This window comes from Ascaphus truei, chromosome 22 (assembly GCF_040206685.1).
Source record: "Ascaphus truei isolate aAscTru1 chromosome 22, aAscTru1.hap1, whole genome shotgun sequence".
Taxonomy (NCBI): domain Eukaryota; kingdom Metazoa; phylum Chordata; class Amphibia; order Anura; family Ascaphidae; genus Ascaphus; species Ascaphus truei.
Genome location: NC_134504.1, coordinates 436,146 through 460,974, shown reverse-complemented (window position 1 = coordinate 460,974; position 24,829 = coordinate 436,146). Strand labels below are relative to the sequence as shown.

Sequence of the window (24,829 nt, the reverse complement as noted above, 5' to 3'; positions counted from 1 at the left end):
GGCGAGCTGGCATTTCAAATGAAAATGAGCCACTCCTAAGCTGACATTGTCCCACTGACACGGTTTCTGTTACACTGTAGTAACATGTATATAATGTTGGCATTCTGTGTGTTATGAAAAAGAGAGACTAGGGGGGCGCAAAACAGATAGGAGTGCAAAGTTAGATATAGCACTAACACATAAATAGTGATCAATAATCCCAGTGAAATGGATACATATAGTTTATAATATAGTATAATATTGTACTCACACGGCCATGTGTGGTACTGAGTCCAGGAAATGGTTATCTTTATCTGTGGTGTTTCTTTTCTGCAGCTGTCAGCTTTTGTTTCCTTTTCCGATTTGATAACAGTACAGCATCCCAAGTATTGTCTCCATTACTCGTGCCATTTGCAAATGAGAGCAAACAACACGCAGGTACACATACAAAGGTGTCATTTTATTCAAGTTTAAAAAGTGAGTAACAATGAAGTCACATTTAGGTGACCGCCTCCGGCGAACGCTGCCAACTTCCGCACTTCGATGCAGTGCTCTCCTGGTCCCGCGTCCGGTGATTGGGACTGCAATCAAGACGCTTAGGCAAGCTACGGTAGCCGTGTGCAGTCAAAAACACCCAGGTCCATGCAAGGACCTCCGCCTGGATCTTTTTGACCGAAGTGCGGAAGTCGGCTTATTGATTGTTGATCACTATTTATGTGTTAGTGCTATATCTAACTTTGCACTCCTATCTGTTTTGCGCCCCCCTAGTCTCTCTTTTCATATTCTACTGCGAGGATCGTGGTAAGAGCCTCACTGGGTTGAGCAGCAATTATACACTTTGGGGCCAGTAATACACGTTGGTTTTCCATCCTTTGTTTCTTATTATTGATTGTATCACTAAGAGGGAGCGCCGCAATTTGCCTATACCATATTCTGTGTGGGTTGCATGGCAGATGCTTATCCTATATTTATACTCTATGCAATCACACACCCTTTGCCAGCAACTGGAGCTCTAAATACAAGTCCCAACAACTTCATAAATTAATGTGGTTATAAAAGAAATGGGAATTACTTCATCTAGATCCCCAGGTGAGCAAAGATGCAGGCTACTCCCCTGTTGCAGCATTGAGAAGCCAAAATATTCTAGTCTAAGAAAATAGGCAATGTTTTATACCCAATAATTGTTAGTCTATCACTTACGGCTGTTACCGAAATATTGTAAATGTGGTGATTAAACACAGACAATATGAAATGTTGTATCAAGGCAAATTTCATGCAAAATTGACACAAGTTGCTTCATTTTCCTCTTGCGTCAATATATCAAGGTCTTTACTACAAGTGTGCGCCATGTGTCAGTGTGGGATTTAGGGAGAGTTAATAGGAGAAGTTAGGGAGAAATTACGTGACGCAGAGATAATAACGAGATGTATTAAAGCTGCAGACCAAGCAATATCCTACATGCAGGGCCAGCCCATCCTTTAGGCAAACCTAGGCAGTAGGCTAGGGTGCAAAGGTCTTATGGGCGCATTAATAAGGCAGCAAAATTTGGGGCGGCAAAAATGTCCGCCCCATTTGCCGTGCTCTTGGGCCTATCGGACCTAATGGGAAAGACTTACTTACCTGTGCCGGCCGTCTCCGTTCTGCAGCCCTGCTTCTCCTTCAAAATCGAGCATCAAATGATGCCGCAGAGGTCACAAGGCGTCTTGTTGCCATGGCAACTGTGACGTTGCGGCGTCATTTGATGCTCGATTCTGAAGGAGATACAGGGTGGCAGGCACAGGCGGCAGACACAGCCTAAGGGCGCCACTGGTTATTTAATTTTTGGGGTGCACATTTAACGTTTCGCCCAGGGCACATGAAACCCTCGCGCTGGCCCTGCCTACATGTGTGTTTTTGTAAAAAAAAATCAGTTCTGTCAGAGCGTGAGCTCCTTATTCCAGCACTTCTCTTTCTCCTTCCTGCATCTTCCTGTACCCTTGAAGAATATTTACTCCAAACTACTCAAATTCAGGTCCTTTAATCTTTCAAATGTTTTCAGATGCAGAACATGCACCATTTTAGTAGCAGTTCTGTGCTCAACCCTGGGTGTGAAATAACATTCTGTCACCCGTTAGTGGCAGCTAATGATGGTCATTTTCAGGATAAGCTGCTCTGTTACCTTCCAGCTTTATCCTGTCAATAAACCTGCCCAAGGAGGGGTCAAAGTTCACATTAAGGGGCCTATGCACCAAGCTCCGGGGAAAAAAAATTTGCATTCCTGTATTTAAAAAAAAACCACGGCCTACATTTCAAGTAATACACCTCCCCCCCAACCCCACCAAACACATACAGTACAGTAATGTGCAAAATAAGTATTATCCAGATATGGATAATAGATTATTTGCCCATTATTAAACACAGCATTAGCCAGCCAGCATAAATAAAGTAAATAAAAACCTCTCTACTTACCCCTGCCAACATGAAGGGCGTCCTCGTCAGCATACTGCATGGCCATGTCCTCCGATGCCAGCAACAATACATAAATGGGAGAAGGAGCGGCTCAGTGATTAAAGACACTGACTGGAACTGAGTTTGAAGCAGGGGAACCTGGTTCAAATTGCCGGTATCGGCTCCTTGTGACCTTGGTCAAGTCACTTTATCTCCCTGTGCCTCAGGCACCAAAAAATAGATTGTAAGCTCTATGAGGCAGGGACCTGTGCCTGCACAATGTCTCTGTAAAGCCCTAAGTAAAAACTAGCAGCGCTATACAAGAGCATGTTATTATAAAAAAAATAACAATCTTATGGCCCCTAACCCCTTAATCACGTAATTAAGGGGTTAACCCACCCTCCCCCACTACCCACCCGGGAGGACTAATCACCCACCGGACCCACCCTGTACAATTAAGTGGCATAGTAGTACATCATACCCATATAATATGGGCATGATAAGCTACTATAGCTATCAATGGTCACCCTAATACAAAAGCATGAATGTCCAAAATACACAATAATAAAACCGATACTACAAGCACATAAACCCCCACATACAAAAATTAAAAGCACTAGCCAACCAAGCAATTAAATAAAACCACTAACCAAGCAATTAAATAAATAAAACCACTAACACATCAATTAAATAAAACCACTAACAAATCCATTAAATAAATCACACCACTAGCCCCAAAATAAATGTAATAGCTAAAAGCTCTAACCAACACAACAATTAATTAATACAATTACTAGAAAACACCAATTTACACCATTAGCCAACAAAATACATCATTAAATAAAAACGCAAAACAATCTGAAAATAAAAAAACATTCAAGCCATCACAATTCAAAACAATTTAATCTAAACAATAAAAATAAATAGAAAATATTACAGTCAAAAGAAGAAATGCATTTGCCAAAAAATGCATTGGCTATTACTGTATTCATCTATACCCTAAACAGGCACAGATTAATACATTAGCAGTCAATGGGCAATAAAAACATAAAAAAATTAAAACCCAATCGAAAATCCTGTAAAAATAAAAGTACATACATTCAATATTTATTTCACCTTTAGAAGCATTGGTCCTCCAAATCCCGGGGAATCAGGAAGCTCTCGTCCGGTGACGTCACGAAACACAATCCAACGCCATCCACGGTGAAGATCAGGAACAGGTTACCAAAATCTTCTCTTTAATCTTTTCATCGTCTTCTTCTTCTTTCATCTGTGATTATTTCTTTAATGTCTTTATCTTTTTTCTTCATCTATTAATGCAATAACCCCATGTTAAATCCACGATCTTGACCCGTCGGCTTCTTCAACTCAAATGAGCCGTCACGGACATGGTGATTGAGCGTAATCTTAGACAGGCAGGATATCGCAACAGTCTAGCAGCAGTTTAGTACTCTGTGCGGTCTCAATGAGTTTCCTGCGCGTGCATGTCGCTAGCCGACGCGCGCGTTTCGCGTAATGACGCTTCAAGGCACTTTTAAGGGGAGTGTTCTATCGGAGCTGTTAAGGTTAAGGCTACGCTTATAGTGCCGGCGACGTGACGGCGATGGTGACTGTCAGTGATCACTTTCATCACTTTCAGATGACCAAGCCGTCGCTCCGATGCATCGCGCTTAATATAAGCACACGTGACGGCAGCAATGCATTTGTTTTCATGCGACGTAGCATCGCTGTCGCTTGCACTATAAGCGCAGCCTTATATAGCCGCATCGCTAAGTCCCTGCTGTTATAGTTAACCCTTTCTGTACCTCCTCCAAACGTGTAAGGCATGTTTCGGTTAGAAGAACTCTGTAAAGACAGCTGGACGGAGATACAGACTGGAATCCCTGGCAGTATGTGGCAATGTGACTGATAGTTCTATTAGTACACATAGTTCACTCTGCAACTGCTGTGGGAGATGTTAAAGCATAATATGGTGATAGGGGGATATGGATTCACCACTTACCCAGTACAAGGCAGGATTAATTTTTAATAAAGAATTTTCTTTATGATTGTGTTGTCCACATTAGGGGCAAATAAGACATGAAGGTATAATGGTGGTTCCCCTTTATCCAAATCCTTTCTTAACTTTGACGTTTTTACAGGCTTTGCACCTTTGACACTGGAATGATCCTGTTGGTTTAACTGGTAGCCCCATTGGTTTGGAAGGATCACTTAGGTGGCTTCGCACCAGAGTGACTTGTAAATTCCGAGCACGCCTACTCACCATTGATGGGTAGGAGTGTATAACTTCTTTGATGTCAGTGTTGGCCTGTAAAATGTGCCAGTGCTTTTGTACAATACTCTGTGCTTGCCTCCACTGCTTTTTATAGGTCCCAGTGAATCTGACCACTTTCTGTTCGGGGTTGTTAATTTTCTCCTTTAACAGTTCTGCGCGTGGCAGGTATGTTGCTCTTTTGTAGGCATTCTTTACAGCCTTGTGGCTATAACCTCTCTCAAGAGAGCGAGTTTTCATTAGAACAGCCTGTCTCTCAAATTCTTCTGGGTTTCTTTTCAAACGTAGGAATTGCCCCACTGGTATCCCATTTACCTGAGCCCTTGAGTGATGGGTATTGGCCTGTAGAAGACTGTTTGTTGCTTTCGCATTTCGAAAGATAGTTGTATCTAGTGTGCCATTAATGCCCATTGATATTTTAAGGTCAAGGAAACAAATAGAGTTGATGTTATACTCTAGTGTAAGGCGTAGGTTCAAGTTATTAGTATTCAGATATATTGATGAATGTCTTAAGTGTCCCTACTGGACCATGCCATAGGATGAGTACATCATCGATAAAGCAGACCCACATGTCAATGCATGTGCTGTACAGTTCTAGGTCTTCAGAAAAAACTACTTCAGCCTCCCACCACCCCAAATATAGGTTCGCATATTGCCCATGTCGGTCCCCTGTATTACGGGTTCGCATATTGCCCATGTCGGTCCCCTGTATTACGGGTTCGCATATTGCCCATGGCGGTTCCCTGTATTTGGTGGTACAGCATGTTGTTAAACGAAAAGTAGTTTTTGTTTAGTACGAACTGCCAGCGGGTTCTTACAAATAGATTGTGGGCTTTGTGCCACTGTCCTCTAGTGTTCAAGAAATAAGAGGTTGCATCAAAGGCCCGTAATATAGTGGGCGTGCGCGCCTGGGCGAACGCGCGTGCACGTGCCACACACTTTTTGTGTGTACGGGTCCGTGCTGCTGTGAGCGACAGTCTTGGAAGGTACTGTGTGTTTGTGTTTGTGTGTGTGTGTGTGTGTATATATATGTGTGTGTGTATGTTTGTGTATAGATTGTGCGAGTTAAAAATGTATTAAATAATATTTTTAAAATAAAAAAAGACGTACAGTATAAATAAAAATTATTTTTACTGTGCAACGTTGATAAATATACAGTATATACACACACATACATACATACATACATACATACACACTCACATACACACTCACATACACACTCACATACACACATACATACATACATACACACTCACATACACACATACATACATACATACACACTCACATACACACATACATACACACTCACATACACACATACATACACACTCACATACACACTCACATACACACTCACATACACACATACATACATACATACACACTCACATACACACATACATACATACATACACACACACATACACACATACATACATACATACACACACACATACATACATACACACTCACATACACACATACATACATACATACACACACACATACACACATACATACATACACACTCACATACACACATACATACATACATACACACTCACATACACACATACACACATACATACACACATACATACACACATACACACTCACATACATACACACTCACATACATACATACATACACACTCACATACACACATACATACATACACTCACATACACACATACATACACACACATACATACTTTTCTGAATCTTCCCCCCTGCCGGCCGGCACCACGCTCACTGCCGTGCACGCGCACAGCCCTAGCATACATTGGCTGGCTAACCACAGCCAACTATAAGAGCCGCGCGCGCACGGCGCAGCAAGCGCAACCACTATATTACGGGCCTTAGACTGGTCCATGTTGGATGCCTGTGTACAGGCTTTCAACATCTAAACTGACAAGGATGGTATCGTCAGAGATGGTAATTCCCTCTAGTTTATTTAACACATCCTTGGTGTCTCTAAAGTAGGAGGGTAAAGCTACTACGAATGGTCGCAGAATTTGGTCTACGTAGGAACTTGCCTGTTCAGTAAGGTTGCCAATGCCTCACACGATTGGGTCACAGGTGGAGGCAATTTGTGTTTGTGAATTTTGGCCAGGCTGTAAAACGTTGCGATCTTGGGGCTTTTCACCAGAATAAAGTTAAACTCCTGATTTGTGATGACTTTGTCTGCCAGACCATTGTTGAGAATGTTTAAACATAACTACTTACATGCAGCACGGAATGGAACTCCTAATTTTCCTTGAATTGTATTTACCAGTACGATTTGCCCAGTTCTTCTGGAAATCATGTGAGGAAGAATAGCTGTGAAAAGAAAGAACGAATTAAAATAACATATACTGTACACATAATCATTATATATAGCAGCTTCCTGTATGTATCAAGGCAAAAGTGGGGCAATTCTGGGTCAAAAAAAACTGCACGAGATGTATCAAAGAAAAAAGAAAAAGGTTTTCAAGCTATCCCTGTTTCAGCACCAGTGATGCAGTCTTCGACTGAGCCACTGATTGACCCATCTGTGCTAAAGCAGGGAAAGCCTTAAAACCTGTCCTGTTGGTGGCCCTTGAGGACTAGAGTTGGCCACCTCTGCCATACAGTGTAAAGATGCAATGGATTCTGGATACAACTAATATAATTGGAGTTGGCCATCCCTGATCTACACGTAAGGCAATGTTTTTACTCCAGAAATACGCCACTTTTCCTTTAATATATATGATCACTAGACATTTATAACGGCAGAGCCTGAATATGTTAAAAATAAGATGGATTCCCAATTAAAATCGTGACATTATTTAGCAACTCATGAAATGTAAGAAACGGTTAATCCAAGTTGGTGGTAAATACAGTAATTAGTTAGTGAGATTTACACTACATGTGGCATTAACTAAAGGGCAATAAAACGTGATCCCCAGCTCAGGCACACCCCAACTTTCATGCAAAGTATCCTGATACAGTATATCAATATCATTTCTCTATTAGAAAGGAATAAAATAATCCAATTCTCACTAGGGTTGGGTAATAAAAAAATATTTCCCACAACAGCGCTATGGAAAACAGGTAAATGGCGGTGCACAGGTGGAAATGTAAATGTTATAAAAAATACTTATTCAACACATGAAAAAATGAAGGTCTGCAACAAGGGTCCCATTGGGGTTTCCAGCCCATCTGATTGTCAGCTGTGCACCGCTGTTTACCATCCTGTGTGCCTGTTCTCAGCAGTGAACAAGTGGAAGGGACAAAAAGGCGCAAACAACATTAAGTGCTCACTGAAAATAAAGTGAATAACTTATTATAACAATTCAGAACAAATCTTGTTACGTGAATGTGTGAATAGTGAAATATAGTGAAGTATAGTGATATATATATATATATATATATATATATATATATATATATATATATATATATATATATATATATGACAAAGTGAAAATTTAGGTGAAATACAATAAATGGGTCTATACTCCCAGCTCAAACCCTCTGGTGGGACCTGTCTTCACTGGTTCCAAAGTGCGGGTAAGTTTTTCGTACAATCCAGGGGGAGCGTGTGGGGAGAAAAAGACAACTGTCCTGGAACAAGAATTCCCATTTCTGCCCCCTCTGTTCACCCCCCTCCTTTGCAGCTTCTGCCTGTCAGTTCCTTATTTTCAGCTGCACGTATTTTGCTCTGAACACACACACACAGTGCCTGTGTGTTATACACAATGTTGCCATCCCTGCCCCTGTGCATGAAGTCAGTGAGTTGCTATAGATCTTTCTCAGAATGGGCCCTAGACTACTCCTAACTAAGCTGTAGTCCACATCCAGGCAAAACGCGTAGGGTGGGAGGACCTCTGTTACGTCTGGATACGCAGGAGATCAGCACGAGCAGTTCACACCTGGCACCTTATTGCGAGAATTGGGGCGGGTGTGATGTCACAACACTGACGGGCGCGACGGAGCACAGCCCACGCTGAGTCCCTATTGATTACGAGAGACACCAGAAGGAGAGGAGGCGGTGAGAGATACTGCGGTGCAGTGATCCTGCTACACATTTGTGTGTTACATGCCCTGTTTTAATTGCACTATTGTAAGTGCGTTTTCTACATTTTCTACATAAAATACTTTTTATATGACTGATCTGTGCTATGTTAGTCTCTCTTTATCCTTGTAAATTGGATAACTTCCCCTGAGTCATTTGATGGGATCTCTGACTACCACACACCCTCAGCGAATCTCCAGCCACAGCTACATTTCTAACAGCTGCCTTTTTACATCCAGCACCTTGTGAGGAGGCTGTGTGTAGCGCCAAGCCTGCAGCATTGTTCCCACAGTGAAATACGTCTGCACTTATATTGTTTGTATTGTTGTCTTTTTCTCCCCACACGCTCCCCCTGGATTGTACGAAAAACTTGCCTGTTCCCAGCAGGCAGAGGCTTGTGAGTACTTTCTCTGCAATCAACGTTATAGAGACTGTTGCGATATGTTTCCTTTTTATTACGTGTGTTTCAGCGTGACTGCTGTTTCTCGGTGGGAGGCGAGCTCCTTGATTCCACTGTATCCCGGTGGTCTCAGGCGCATTGTCTAGCAGCCGATCACAGCACATGCCACACTTTGTGAATACAAGATACTGTATTAGGCCCAGATAGGTCTGTTGCAAAATTGATACATTGTGCACATTGAAACACTGATTCAATCATCTAAGGACACGCAATCCTGGCAAGTCAAATATGGAAGCACTTTTGAAATATACGCAGATGCTTTTTGTCCTCAAATTTCACATAAAATTTTTTTTAATGTCATTTACCAGGGCCGCTGACAGGGGAGGAGAGCAGGGTGGAGGAGGAGAGCAGGGTGGGGGAGGAGGGGGAGAGCCAGGGGACAAGTGTCCTGGGCCCGGTGCCTGCACGGGGTGTTGGAATTTGGGCTTCTTTGCCCGTATTTGGGGGATGGAAGGGTATGTATGTATTTGGGGGTGGGGTTTTTTTTGTACGTATTTGGGGGATGGAGGGGTATGTATGTATTTGGGGGATGGAGGGGTATGTATGTATTTGGGGGATGGAGGGGTATGTATGTATTTGGGGGTGGGGTTTTATTTCTATGGATATGGTGGGTGTTGGGTTGTACGTATTTGGTGGGTGGGCTTGTTTACATTTGAGGGGGTTGTATGTATTTGGGGGGTGGAAAGGGGTGTTTCTATGTATTTGGGGGTGGGGGTTGTATGTATTTGGTGGGCAGGTTGTATGTATTTGGTGGGGGGTTGTATATATTTGGTGGGGGGGTTGTATATATTTGGTGGAGAGTGGGTTATGTATTTGGGGTGGTGTTTTTTTGTATGTATCTGGGGGGGAGGCTTTTGTATGTATTTTCGGGGTTCAGGGGTTGTATGTATTTATGGCGTAGTGGTTTTTTTTCTATTTGGGGGGTGTTTTTTTTAAATGTATTTTGTGAGAGGGATTGTGTGTTTGGGGCCAGGGGAGGTGGTGGAGGGGATGGAATAAGTATGAGGAGCGGGGATTGAGGGAGGGGGGAGAGTGATAGGATAGGGGGTGTAAGAGAGGAGGTGAGGAAAAGAGGGGGTAAGAGTGAGACAAAGGGGAGAGAAATACATGGAAAGCGGAGGAGAAATAGAGGAGGGGGCTTGTGAGGTTTGAAATGGGGGGGCTCGCAAGACAGCCAACACTGTGGGTGGCGAGGGGGGGGTGCCTGGTCATATCTCTAGTCCTGGGTCCCAGAAGATTTGTCTGCGGCCCATGTGGTTTATTGTTGTGATTACATTGTTGTGGATTTCGTAGCATCGATACCTGGACTTTATCCACTGTTCTACCATGGCAACGATATAAAGAAATGTATTTATTGAAAGGAACATCAGTTGGATAGGAAGCATAGAGAAGAACACGAATGCCATAATAAAAACAGAAGACTTTGATAATGTAGCTCATTTGGAAGCATTGTTTCATAATAAATGTTAAAATGATGTGGTACCTAAGGAATTTAGTTTGTTATTTGAATTAATAAAAAACACATAATTCTCCCTATCCCTGGACATCCGAGCTGTGAGTAAGGAAGGGAATTAGGGAAATGGGGTAAAAACAAGGCATGGGGCGAAGCTACTCCCGGTGCAAGAAAAAGCCCCCCATCTTCCCCCGAGGTCCGACCTGTTGAGCCGGTCATTTCGCAGTGACAGCAATGGGGGGAGCCCACCCAGGTGGCGATTGTGGACGTTCCATGTTAGGACCACCTGCGTAGGCTTTCTCGACAGCTGCCACTGCCTGGTAAGGCCCTGCACCACAGGTGGACCATGGAGGGGTATTGACCGTGGGCCCAATTCTGGGAGATGTTTCAGCGATCTCGCAGTTTATTGAGTAAACCCCAAGGAGAGGGGCAGAGGGGCAGAGGGACAGAGGGACAGTGGGGCAGAGGGACAGAGGGACAAATTAAGCTTGGTTCATGAACTTTACCAAACATTTTTCTAACAGAAGTGTGCATGTGAAGATTTTATATAGAATTATTGAAGTCTTTTTTGCAGACCCAGCATTTAGAAACATTTTGGCAAAATGTCAGTTTGGATAGATTACATCTGACATTTAGTTATAAAACAGTCTGGTAAATTAACGGAAAGGGGAAACCTATTCCACAAACATGAACTGAATATGTGTTTTAATTTGTATTCAAACTCATGCATTTGTATAATAAATCATTTAATATCAATACTATTTTGTGTTCTGACATATTCATATAATGAGCTAATTCAGCAACTTTGTGCAAATTACCAAAAATAACAGATGTTGGAAAAATGACCCTTGCACGATCAGGGACGGCTGCTTTATGAAAGGTCAAAAGGATTTTGAGAAATGCTGTATATTTTAAACAACTTTACACGGTATAAAGTATACCTTTAGAATTGTGATACCTGAAAAGTGCAATTCCCCCAAAATGATCCATTTCAATACTGATCTTAAATATAATCTGATGCTTTCTCCTTACTGTTTATTTGTATGTATTTATTTGTGTGTATTTATTTGTATGCATTTATTTGTATGTATTTATTTGTATGCATTTATTTGTATGTATTTATTTGTATGCATTTATTCGTGTGTATTTATTTGTGTGTATTTATTTGTATGCATTTATTCGTGTGTATTTATTTGTGTGTATTTATTTGTATGTATTTATTTGTGTGTATTTATTTGTATGCATTTATTTGTGTGCATTTATTCGTGTGTATTTATTCGTGTGTATTTATTTGTGTGTATTTATTTGTATGCATTTATTTGTATGTATTTATTTGTAAAGGCCCCACGCCGGCTGTATTGTTTACACGGTAACTTTTGCTGCTTATTGCAAAAAGAGAGCAGATAATGCACCGAACATATACACACAAATCTGCAGAATTCACAATCTAATTTACTGTACACTTCTCCTGGAATAATACAGCTAATAAAACTTTGATCTATCCTTAGAAAAAGGGCAACTTTTATTCCAATTCCTTTTGTTTCAGTTGTATTTATACAATAGAAATAAATGGCCAATTCTAACGTTCATTCCTCTGTGTTCTCAGATTTTGTCAGCCCGCTATTTTCCTGTAATATAACCGTGATCCACGCAGACGCAACGGGTTCTATTTTATGAAATTAAACAGAGGAACCCAGGTCAGCTCATATTGTACAAAGAGTGACTTGCTAGGTGATCCTTATGGTTCCAAAGCCTTACATTTAGGTTCAAGATTATGTGCCAGGGTAGGGGGTGTTCCCTGAAAACCCCTTGTGTTTTAGTCTTACAAATATAGGGGTACCCTTGTGTAAGGAGGACACCATCCCTGTAACCCATAGTTATATAAATATGTGCGTTTGGGTATTGTGAAATGAAAGTGTTCAAGGAAAATATAAATATTAATGTAAATACAACATGAGTTTTATTGACATTAGAAATCTATTGGAGATGAAAGAACAGAAAGTAAGAAAGAATCTCATTATGATTTTTACAGCTGCACCTGCAGGAATTCTTTGCAAATACAACGACTGACAGCAAATGGCAAAATATACCTTACAAACCTTTGGTTAATGTAATGGGACCAAAATAATTTGCATCCATGATCTTCTTATCCAGTTCCAAAGTGACACTTTGTACTGTGCCTTTAATTTTCATACTCGCATTATTAATGAAAACATCCACACATCCGTAGCAATCCAAAATCTCTTTGCCTATATCTTGCATGTTGTTTATGTCACTGATATCCAGAAGAACCAGTTTGGGGGTAAATGTCTGAAAAAGAAAGAATTATAGTTGTAAACATCGCTGGTCCCAGAACTTTCATAGAGTGTGCTTGGCTACATTAATGTAATTATAATAATAATTGAACCAGAAACATGTCAAAGAGGTGAGTTATATATGTTGGGATTTTAAACCCTTTGGGCTGTAACATTCTCTACTGTTGCTTTAGGATTGCAGTTGCCATCAACACCCTCAATTGGTTGCTAGTCTGAGCCCTACTCAGCTCTTTCTCATTGATAGTTAGGACAGAGGAGGGAGATATAGATATACCAAACAGACAGAAAAAATGCCCTTTTACCAGCACTGCACAAACATGGATTGTTCCTCAAACACATAGGAATTCTGAATAGGTATTATAGTTAGAAGGGTCAGAGATGGACAATTAGAAACTCAAAGAAACACTATAACCACATTTTGTGAGTAGGATACAGTGTGTAAATCCTATAGAATAGACCATTGATCAGAGAACCAGAAGTGATTTACTTGGGCATCTTCATATAGAAAACCCACAGCAAATATCATTTAATGTTGAGAAAAGCAAACGGCAAAACGGAGTTTGTGCTTTTTTGTAGTATGTCATTTTTTTACTGGTGTATATAGCTACATAGGATCCAGTTAGACAGTTCTGTATATGTATTTAGCTACATAGGATACAGTTAGACAGTTATGTATATGTATTTAGCTACATAGGATCCAGTTAGACCGTTCTGTGTATGTTTTTAGCTACATAGGATCCAGTTAGACAGTTCTGTATATGTACAGCTCAACCACCTTATAACGATGTGCTTGGGGTTCAAAGAATCACATTGCGCGATAAGCGGATCGCGATAGAAATAATGTACAATTGTATCCATTGTACAATAAAGTAATTAAGATACCAATAATTGTGTTGTAAAGTATTCATAAATACAAAAAGCGGATTCCTGTTGTAACGGATCACGTTATAACGGGGGTTGAGCTGTATATAGCTATATAGGATCCAGTTAGACAGTTCTGTAAAGAGAATTAGGTTAAATATTGGTCTAACCCTGAAACAACGAAAAATAATACTTTTTGGAAACATGAAGCACTTTATTTAAATACAAAAGTTGTCTAATTAAACAGCCGAATATTTTCAGTATTTTGTACAAAGAAATCTTCATTTCAGCTCTCGTCTCCAAATTCCCCCTTAAACACCCCCTACACTCTCCCCACGACATCCGCCTCTTATCCTCCCTTTTATGGCTAGCTCCCCGCTGTTTCGGAAGACAGAAAAACTGTCTTCAGACCTGGCGATGAAGCGCTGGCCAAGCCCGCCGGCCAATGAAGGCGAATCTGCCGGGTGACGTCATGGCCGCACCCCCTGCTACGCCACCGTCACTCCCATAACCCTCCACCAGTCTTTTCCCCCTGCAGCTCTACACAGACCGGGGAATAGAGCTGCACGCGCCAGGCAGGCACGCATGCAGCGTCAACACCGGGGACAAAGCCTAACTCCTCTCACTCCAGGTACAAGACTTCTCCCATCTGCCCCATCTCTGCCAAATTCCCTGCCACATCCATCAAACTCTAACCAGCTTTCAGACATTTAAAACCTCCCTGAAAACTCCCCCTTTAAAGGAAGCTTATCTGGCGTATCCCTTAAATAACCCCCCCCCCCACCCCACCCCTCCCGCACTCCAATCTATTGGAACCTGATCTGTAGCTGAACCAAATTCCATGCCATCTGACACCCCCAAAATTTAACGTATCAGCTGTGTGACTGGACCATACTCAGTCCCTCAATGAACAGCAACTTTACATTTTGTTTCAACATTGCCCCTTATTCCCTCTAGAGTGTAAGCTCATAGGATCAGGGTCCTCATTACCTTCTGTATCTGTTTGCGCTTGTCTGTCCTCACTTGTTTGCAAGTCTGTTTATGTCATTTATATCACTCTGTTCCCTCATTGTACCGCTCTGCGGAATATGTTGACATTTTATATACAAACGATAACAGTAATAATGATACTGTTGCATTGTATTGTATTGTGTGTCTTTATTTATACAGCGCCATTAATGTACATAGCGCTTCACAGTAGTAATACACGTGGTAATCAAATAAATAACAGATAATATAAATAACAGATCATGGGAATAAGTGCTTCAGACATAAAAGTAACATTAAGGAAGAGGAGTCCCTGCCTCGAGGAGCTTACAATCTAATTGGTAGGTAGGGAGAACGTACAGAGACAGTAGGAGGGAGTTCTGCTAAGTGCGTCTGCAGGAGGCCAAACTTTATGTATCATGCGTTCAGAATATTCACATTGCTATTCATATGCTTCTTTAAGCAAGTGTGTCTTAAGGTGGGTCTTAAAGGTGGATAGAGAGGGTGCTAGTCGGGTACTGAGGGGAAGGGCATTCCAGAGGTGTGGGGCAGAAAGTGAGAAAGGTTTAAGGCGGGAGAGGGCTTTAGATACAAAGGGGGTAGAAAGAAGACATCCTTGAGAAGAACGCAAGAGTTGGGATGGTGCATAGCGAGAAATTAGGGCTGAGATGTAAGGAGGGGCAGAAGAGTGTAAAGCTTTAAAAGTGAAGAGGAGAATGGAATGTGAGATGCGGGATTTTATCGGAAGCCAGGAGAGGGATTTCAGGAGGGGAGATGCTGAGACAGATCTAGGAAAGCGTTCCAGGAATGTTGACCTTTAAGTGCTTGAAGGGTAAATACTGTGGTATTTATTAGTGTGAAGAAGTAACAAACAGGGAGAAAAAAGTATTGGGGGGGAACACAAAAAAATACAGTTATGTAGTAAATGACAGTCCTCCCCTAGGAGGTAGTAACTTACAATATCTTGGTGAAAAACTTCATGACGATTTAATGCTCGGGGCAGCAGAAATAAAGTTTCGGGTCCTACAGAGACCTTTCATCAGGTGTGAACAAAACAAATTGTACTTACAACACTGGGGTCTGCAACACTGATTAAAGCATCGTGTAAAGCTTCTAATTTCTCCCAGGTCTTCCCACAAAGAACAAGCCGGGCGCCAGCAGCATGAAATACCCGGGAGCACTCTGAAACATGAAAACATACAACAGATACCCAAATAAAGCATTGGGGGGATACACGGGGCGTGCCAGCGCTGGGAGATCTTTTATATCCGAAGACCGCTTAGTAAAGTGAGGGGGTATTTACAATTCAGCGCCATAAGAATAAAAGGAACAAAGAGTCATGAAAAATCACAGGATGGTGAAAAGATGAAAGGGAACATTGCAGGAACATTCACGTTTAGGTTTGCCGTGGAGTGCTGACAGGATTTTTGTGGCCAAAAGAAGTAACTTAAAAACTCCACTTCATTGAGAACTTTTAATTAGGAACAAGTTACTAGAAGTGGGTGAATGTGTCAAAATTCCAGCAGCACACCTTTTGCTGGTTTTTGAACAAAATCCACTTTGCAGATGGATATTACGTGGGCAGTTTTGACCGTTAAAGGCTTAGGGCAACTGCCACAATTCTCACAGAACTTCCAGAGAGAGAAAAACATTTTTAGCTTGGGTCCCAAGTGCTATATATATCCCCTCAAATCCACCTTAAAATAACTTGTGGAGAGACACAAAAAGGAGCACATCTGAGATACCTGGGAGATATGCTATCAGGATATGCAATATATATTTAAATAATTCACACCTCCTAAAAGACTTCCAAAATACCTATCCTGACCAGTCAGGCCCTAAGGATGCATATGAAGGATCAGAACCCCCCACCTATGCTTGTCAGTGCAGCTCTAGCATCATACTTTTGCACTTTACTGCTCACACCTGTAGCTAATCATACTCATGGACCGTATTCCCCCCTGGCCCCTAAACTTTGCATATCCTATTACCATATCTCCCAAGTGTGCTCCTTATTGTGCACAAGATACATTAAATGGCAACCAGGAAGTGGAAGATGGCTACTTTTAATGGATGGCAGGGAGTTTCCAGAGTGTGATTAGTTACAGGTGTGAGCAGTGTGCTGAGACAGTGCAGCTATCCAGCTGCTGCCAGGAATAGCAGAGGTTGTGGGTTCTGATCCTGTTGGTCCTGAGAGTACCCCCTTGCTCACAAAGGGCTTTAGGACCTGACATGTCCCTAGGACCTGATTCCTTGTTGAAATCTTGTATGTGGGGTGTGAGTCATTTAAATATACTTTGTTATCTCCCAGGTGTACTCCTTTCTGTGCTTAGATGTCTCTCAGGAGAAAGACGATATGCAGAGGTAATCATGTCAAATACGTTGAACATACAGTAATAACCCATTCCAAAGTGTGGGACATAGTTTCAGGCGAGGAGAATCCTGCTTGTGCAGCCAACACAACACAGACAAACAATTTCTTCAAAGTGCAGCTCTCCTCTAATACAGAGATACAAAGTGCAGGTCTCCTCTAATACAGAGATACAAAGTACATCTCCACTCACAAGTTAATAATGAAGTTCTCTATTTAATGTGACAGCCAAGAACAGCAGAAAGAAGTTTCAGGTCCCATGTGGACCTTTCATCGGGGTGAAACGTCTACTGTATATGGGACCTGAAACGCTGTCCTTGGCTGTCAGCATTAAAAGGAGAACTTCATTATGAACGTGTGAGTAGAGAAGGACTTTGTATCTCTGTATTAGAGGAGACCTGCACTTTGAAGAAATTGTGTGACCATAATAAGCACCCACATGTAGTGACAGCGCACATAATAAGCACCCACATGCCGTGACTGCGCACATAATAAGCACCCACATGCAGTGACAGCGCACATAATAAGCACCCACATGCAGTGACTGCGTACATAATAAGCACCCACATGCAGTGACAGCGCACATAATAAGCACCCACATGCAGTGACTGCGCACATAATAAGCACCCACATGAAGTGACTGCGCACATAATAAGCACCCACATGCAGTGACTGCGCACATAATAAGCACCCACATGCAGTGACTGCGCACATAATAAGCACCCACATGCAGTGACTGCGCACATAATAAGCACCCACATGCAGTGACTGCGCACATAATAAGCACCCACATGCAGTGACTGCGCACATAATAAGCACCCACATGCAGTGACTGCGCACATAATAAGCACCCACATGCAGTGACTGCGCACATAATAAGCACCCACATGCAGTGACTGCGCACATAATAAGCACCCACATGCAGTGACTGCGCACATAATAAGCACCCACATGCAGTGACTGCGCACATAATAAGCACCCACATGCAGTGACTGCGTACATAATAAGCACCCACATGCAGTGACAGCGCACATAATAAGCACCCACATGCAGTGACTGCGCACATAATAAGCACCCACATGCAGTGACTGCGCACATAATAAGCACCCACATGCAGTGACAGCGCACATAATAAGCACCCACATGCAGTGACTGCGCACACAATAAGCACCCACATGCAGTGACTGCGCACATAATAAGCACCCACATGCAGTGACTGCGCACACAATAAGCACCCACATGCAGTGACTGCGCACATAATAAGCACCCACATGAAGTGACTGCGCACATAATAAGCACCCACATGCAGTGACTGCGCACATAATAAGCACCCACATGCAGTGATTGCGCACATAATAAGCACCCACATGCAGTGACTGCGCACATAATAAGCACCCACATGCAGTGACTGCGCACATAATAAGCACCCACATGCAGTGACTGCGCACATAATAAGCACCCACATGCAGTGACTGCGCACATAATAAGCACCCACATGCAGTGACTGCGCACATAATAAGCACCCACATGAAGTGACTGCGCACATAATAAGCACCCACATGCAGTGACTGCGCACATAATAAGCACCCACATGCAGTGACTGCGCACATAATAAGCACCCACATGCAGTGACTGCGCACATAATAAGCACCCACATGCAGTGACTGCGCATTCGATAGAAGATAATCTATTCATGTTTTCAATGCTTATTAAGCAATATTTCATATTGTTATTTAATAGACTTATATAAATAGAGATTGAATCGATGTTAGAATGTTGCAGATATACTGCGTGCTTACCTTTTCCCAGCCCCGAAATCGCATCGGTAATCACAACCACTTTATTCTTTACCGCTGATTTTGACATTAATCTGACGACCTCCTTATATATGTAAACGATGCCGCAGATTCCCAAAAGAAGAAGCGGTAAAACAAGAAAAGCCAGGAGTCCCATCTTTCCTTAAATAGAAGAACAATGTTCGGATGTTAATATGTCATAATTAAAAAGTCAGAATCTTAGTTATTAAAAAAAAAGACACAAAATAAGTTATGGTGAATAAAAAAGTGACAAAAAGTCTCCCCCATACAGAGTACAGCAAATAAAAGTTCCAAGTGTGAGCACATGCGCCTTCTCTGCTGAGCCAGTAACAAACCTCACACTAATAAAAAAAAAAGCTGTCTGTGAGTAGGTTTACTGGCTCTGCACTTCTTTAACGCAGGCTGTATGTTAATTTTGGCAAAACTGGCGAAATTGTTGAAATTCTGAGTAACTTTAAATGTGTAATTTAAGGAAAAAAGGCACACAAAAAATTAGCAAATCAAATTTGAAGACAGCTCCACATCTCTATTAATAAAGTTTAGCTACAATTATATGACTATTATTATTATTATTACTAATAATCAGAAAATATGTAGTTCTTATATAAGCCATGCTTCAATTATTTACAAGTAAGTACAAGTACATACACTGAATAATGTAATGAGATGAGAAATGTAAGATCACTTACTGTCAATATTTACTGATAAAGAATTATTTTCAGTGAAAGCGCCTTAAATGTTCAAACATATAGTCCGTGAGCTTACACCTCAGGTACCACCCGCTTTGCACAGTGAAAAGAGTTATTAATAGTTCTCAGCTGTGTGATATTCAGAGAAGTAAATATAGACCCATGTAAGACACATGACATTACTGGGTTATTGGATTTCAAATGGTGTGCTGCAACATTTACATTTGCATGTTGCTTTCCAAATTATTCTAATATCTTTTATTGCTAAGAAAAGGAAATTTAAAATGCTGTATCTGAATTATTTTAATGATTAAGGAACATCTGGTACATAATACACTCTCCCTCTCCTCTCCCTCTCCCCCCTTCTCCCACTCTCCTCCCTCCTTACCCTCTCTTTCTCTCCTCTCTCCCTCTCTCTCTGGGCAGTGTGGCCACTCTGCTTGTGCAAGGCTCCAGTCCTTATACTGTGGGCACGCTGCTTGTGCAAGGCTCCAGTCCTTATACTGTGGGCACGCTGCTTGTGCAAGGCTCCAGTCCTTATACTGTGGCCACTCTGCTTGTGCAAGGCTCCAGTCCTTATACTGTGGGCACGCTGCTTGTGCAAGGCTCCAGTCTTTATAGTGCGGGCCCGCTGCTTGTGCAAGGCTCCAGTTAAAGCACAGTGAGAGCACACATTAGGGGGTAGCTTTAGTGGACCATATTTGCAAATCTGTACATATACTGTAACTGTGCCTATTTTAAAAACAAATTGTTTGCTAAACATTTAACACGTGTTGGATACACACTAATGCAATTTAACATTTTAACACTATGCAAACAATAAAGTTTGTGGTACTTAAATAAAAGCCCTAAACTTGCTATTGTTCCCCCCCCCCCGCCATCCCCTCCCCCTGCTAACCCACCCCCGCCACCTCCCCCCCCCCATTATGACATGTAGCAGCTTTGAAACCTTCCCCTCTTCAGCTGTCACATCATGCAGACAGGAAAAAGAAAAATGCCAACTGTTCCTCTTCCAGGCACACATTCCCTGTCCCAATAGGCAATGACTTTCTCACAGTAATTGTGCACGCCACTATTCAATGTGTTAACTACTGTCACTGTTTTACTGTACACATAGGCAAATCTCATGCAAACAGGCAATGGCAAGAGATAAAACATGATGCATACAATGTGCAAAGACAATGGTGGCATAGCTGAATTTGGGGTTAGGAAACCATGGCACATACTGTATGTACTTGTGCTATGCCACTTACGACTCCAGTAAAAACCTTACAGCCCATACACGTGCATGGGTCACCTGGTGTCTTATACAACGACAATGGGGTCAATGCAGAAAGCTCCGATAAGCCACTTATCGCCACTTTATCGCCAAAAAGGCCTACTGCTATTCAGAAAGCCCCGATAAGTCGGCGATAAGAGAGCTTTTCAGTAAATATTGTTCCCGGGAAAAAAAATCGCCAAACGCCCGGCGATAAGCCACTTATCGCCAGCTTTTCAAACTCGTGATATTCTAGTAGCCTCGATTAGCTTATCAAGGCTAATAGTGGCTCTAGAATTGAGATTTCCTCTTAAACTCGTTCCGCCAGGAAAAGTTGGCAAGAAGGTGTTGAGAAGCTGCCGATAAGTGGCGAGACGGCAATTTTAAAAAAAGGCATTTTTCCTGCATCGGATTGATGCCGAGAGACTCCGGAGCTGATATCCATTCATATCACGACCGGAGACCCCCGGCATGAATCAGATACATGAAAAACACACTTAAAGGCAACTTCATTACCTTAGCAGCTGACCGCTAAGGCAATGAAGGGGTTAACCACCAGTGTCATGCTTATTGTGGGTAGCGAGGGTGGGTGAAGGTGGTATTTGGCCCTTGGTGTGGATTTAGGCCTTGCATGGGGGTTGTGGGTGGACTTAACCCTTTCATTACCTTATCGGTTAATACCGCTAAGGTAATGGAGGTTAACCCCTCCCGCTACCCATCCGGTAGGCCTAAACACCCATCTTTGGGGCTATTACCCCCTTGACCCACCCCCGCTACCCACAATAAACAAAAATACACACAACAACCTTACTACCCACCTCCTGGGCCAGCCTATAACCATTACAATATGTAATAAACACCAATACAAAACCCACCCACCCCCTGTGCCCCCACATAAAACCATAAATATTTTTTTATACACAGGATTAATACCAGAGGCCAGTGGGGGTCCCCGGGTGGTCTCCTCGGGTGTCTGTGGGCCCTCAGGTGGTTCCCACAGGTGTCTGGGGACCCTTGGGCGGTCCCTGCAGGTGTCTGGGGGCCACACATGGGTTCACTGGGTGGTCCCTGAAGGTGTCTGGGGGTCCTCAGGTGGTCCCCATGGGCGTTCGGGGGTCCTCGGGTGGTCCCCGTGGGTCCCCGCTGGCTTCGGTACCATTCCTGTTGTAAAAAAAAATAAAGATGGCCTACATTTCAATAAATATACAATGGTGAAAGGCGGGGTTGCATACCTGTCTAAAACATGCAAATAAGCATACAGTAATATTTCCATTTGCTATGTGCTTTGCTGTGGAGGGTTTTTGTCACTTTTTTACCCACCATAACTTAACTAAGTATGGTAAAACCTATCCTTGTTTCATTTTTGCAAAGCCAGTATAACCAACCTCACACTGAGGAGACCCATTAAGGTTAAAACGGCTGTCTGTGGGTGGGTTTACTGGCTATGCATCTTAACCCTGGCTGTGCTCAAAGCTGTGACTATGCAGCAAGCTTAGGCCTATAGGGAACCATGTTGAATGGTTTTGAAGCAAAAGGTGGCACTGTGTGCTCATTTGCATGTCATTTCCCAGAATCCCTTGCTGCAGTAGAAGGCTGTGTGCAGGGTGATAATGGTGAAAGGCAGGGTTGCAGACCTGTCTAAGACATGCAAATGAGCATACAGTAATATTTCCATTTGATATATACAGTTGTATGAAAAAGAAAGTACACCCACTTTGAAATCTATGTTTTTACATATCAGGACATAATAACAATCATCTGTTCCTTAGCAGGTCTTAAAATTAGGTAAATACAACCTCAGATGAACAACAACACATGATATATTACACCGTCATGATTTATTTAACAAAAATAAAGCCAAAATGGAGAAGCCATGTGTGAAAAACTAAGTACACATTATGATTCAATAGCTTGTAGAACCACCTTTAGCAGCAATAACTTGAAGTAATCATTTTCTGTATGACTTTATCAGTCTCTCACATCGTTGTGGAGGAATTTTGGCCCACTCTTCTTTACAACGTTGCTTCAGTTCATTGAGGTTTGTGGGCATTTGTTTATGCACAGCTCTCTTAAGGTCCCACCACAGCATTTCAATCGGGTTGAGGTCTGGACTTTGACTGGGCCATTGCAACACCTTGATTCTTTTATTTTTCAGCCATTCTGTTGTAGATTTGCTAGTGTGCTTGAGATCATTGTCCTGTTGCATGACCCAATTTCTGCCAAGCTTTAGCTGTCGGACAAAAAGCCTCACATTTGACTCTAGAATACTTTGGTATACAGAGGAGTTCATGGTCGACTCAATGACTGCAAGGGTTCCCCAGGTCCTGTGGCTGCAAAAAAAGCCCAAATCATCATCCCTCTACCACCGTGCTTGACAGTTGCTATGATGTGTTTGTGCTGATATGCTGTGTTTGGTTTTCGGCAAACGTGGCGCTGTGCATTATGGCCAAACATTTCCACTTTGGTCTCGTCTGTCCAAAGGACATTGTTCCAGAAGTCTTGTGGTTTGTTCAGATGCAACTTTGCAAACCTAAGCCGTGCTGCCATGTTCTTTCTCCTGGCAACTCGTCCAAACAAACCATACTTGTTCATTCTTTTTCTAATTGTACTGTCATGAACTTTAACATTTAACATGCTAACTGAGGCCTGTAGAGTCTGAGATGTAACTCTTGTTTTTTTTGCAATTTCTCTAAGCATTGCACGGTCTGACCTTGGGGTGAATTTGCTGGGACATCCACTCCTGGGAAGATTGGCAACTGTCTTGAATGTTTTCCACTTTTGAATAATCTTTCTCACTGTAGAATGGTGGACTTTAAATTGTTTGGAAATGGTCTTATCACCCTACCCAGATTGATGGGCAGCAATAATTACTTCTCTAAGATCATTGCTGATGTCTTTCCTCCTTGGCATTGTGTTAACACACACCTGAATGCTCCAGACCAGCAAACTGCTAAAACTTCGGCTTTTATAGAGGTGGTCACACTTGCGGATGATCAATTAATCAAGAGCATTTAATTTGCAGCACCTGTCTGCTACTAAGTATCTTAATTCCTATGGAAGCAGTAAGGGTGTACTTAGTTTTTCACACATAGCTTCTCCATTTTGGCTTTATTTTTGTTAAATAAATCATGACGGTGTAATATGTTATGTGTTGTTGTTCATCTGAGTTTATATTTACCTAATTTTAATACCTGCTAAGGAACAGATGATTGTTATTATGTCCTGATATGTAAAACCATATAATTCAAAGAGGGTGTACTTTCTTTTTCACACCACTGTGTATATATATATATATATATATATATATATATATATGTATATATATATATATATATATATATATATATATATATATATATATATATATATATATATATAATTATATTGTTACATGTTCCGCTGTCTTCTTCTTGGGGTCTGACTCCTGACTCTCTTTGGGTAGAGTTGTTGGTGCAACTCCTCTTGCCTGGGTGCAAATTGTGCAGGAATAGGTCAAAATTAGTCAACGGGGGTACCACACCAGCTGCCATCCTATATACCATCACAGCATTACCACCTTTTTATCCTTCCCTGCTACTCTTTCTACCTAGAAAGGCTTTTCCTAATATATCCCAGTTCCCATTTTCTATGTGGGAATAAGCAAGGTCAAAGCAGTGAAATCAGTGACCTCTTAATTATTCACCTGACATCATATCTAACAATAAGGTAATCAAATAAAATGAACCAATTAATACTGTATACATTTCTAGACCAATATGGGCAGATACATTTGTTTCTTCTATCCTGTGCAGATTTGTGTGCAGGGTAACACTACTGCAACCTGACATTCGTCTTCATCTGTCACTGCTGATTATTCCGTTGCCATGGAGATAGAGCCAGAAGCAGAAGCAGAGAAGC

At 41.9% G+C, this 24,829-nt stretch overlaps 1 protein-coding gene across 1 annotated transcript in view; it reads right to left on the bottom strand.

Moving 5' to 3' along the window:
- Positions 1 to 19,819, bottom strand: part of DHRS7C (dehydrogenase/reductase 7C) — a 36,824-nt gene extending 17,005 nt beyond the window's left edge. The window contains exons 1-5 of the mRNA XM_075579592.1: positions 19,675 to 19,819; positions 18,968 to 19,126; positions 15,867 to 15,979; positions 12,734 to 12,944; positions 6,912 to 7,004 (exon numbers count right to left, since the gene is read on the bottom strand). Of these exons, the coding sequence (XP_075435707.1) occupies positions 6,912 to 7,004; positions 12,734 to 12,944; positions 15,867 to 15,979; positions 18,968 to 19,121 (571 nt within the window). The 5' untranslated portion in view covers positions 19,122 to 19,126; positions 19,675 to 19,819. The remainder of the gene's footprint in view (positions 1 to 6,911; positions 7,005 to 12,733; positions 12,945 to 15,866; positions 15,980 to 18,967; positions 19,127 to 19,674) is intronic.
- Between the last annotated feature and the right edge of the window lie 5,010 nt (positions 19,820 to 24,829).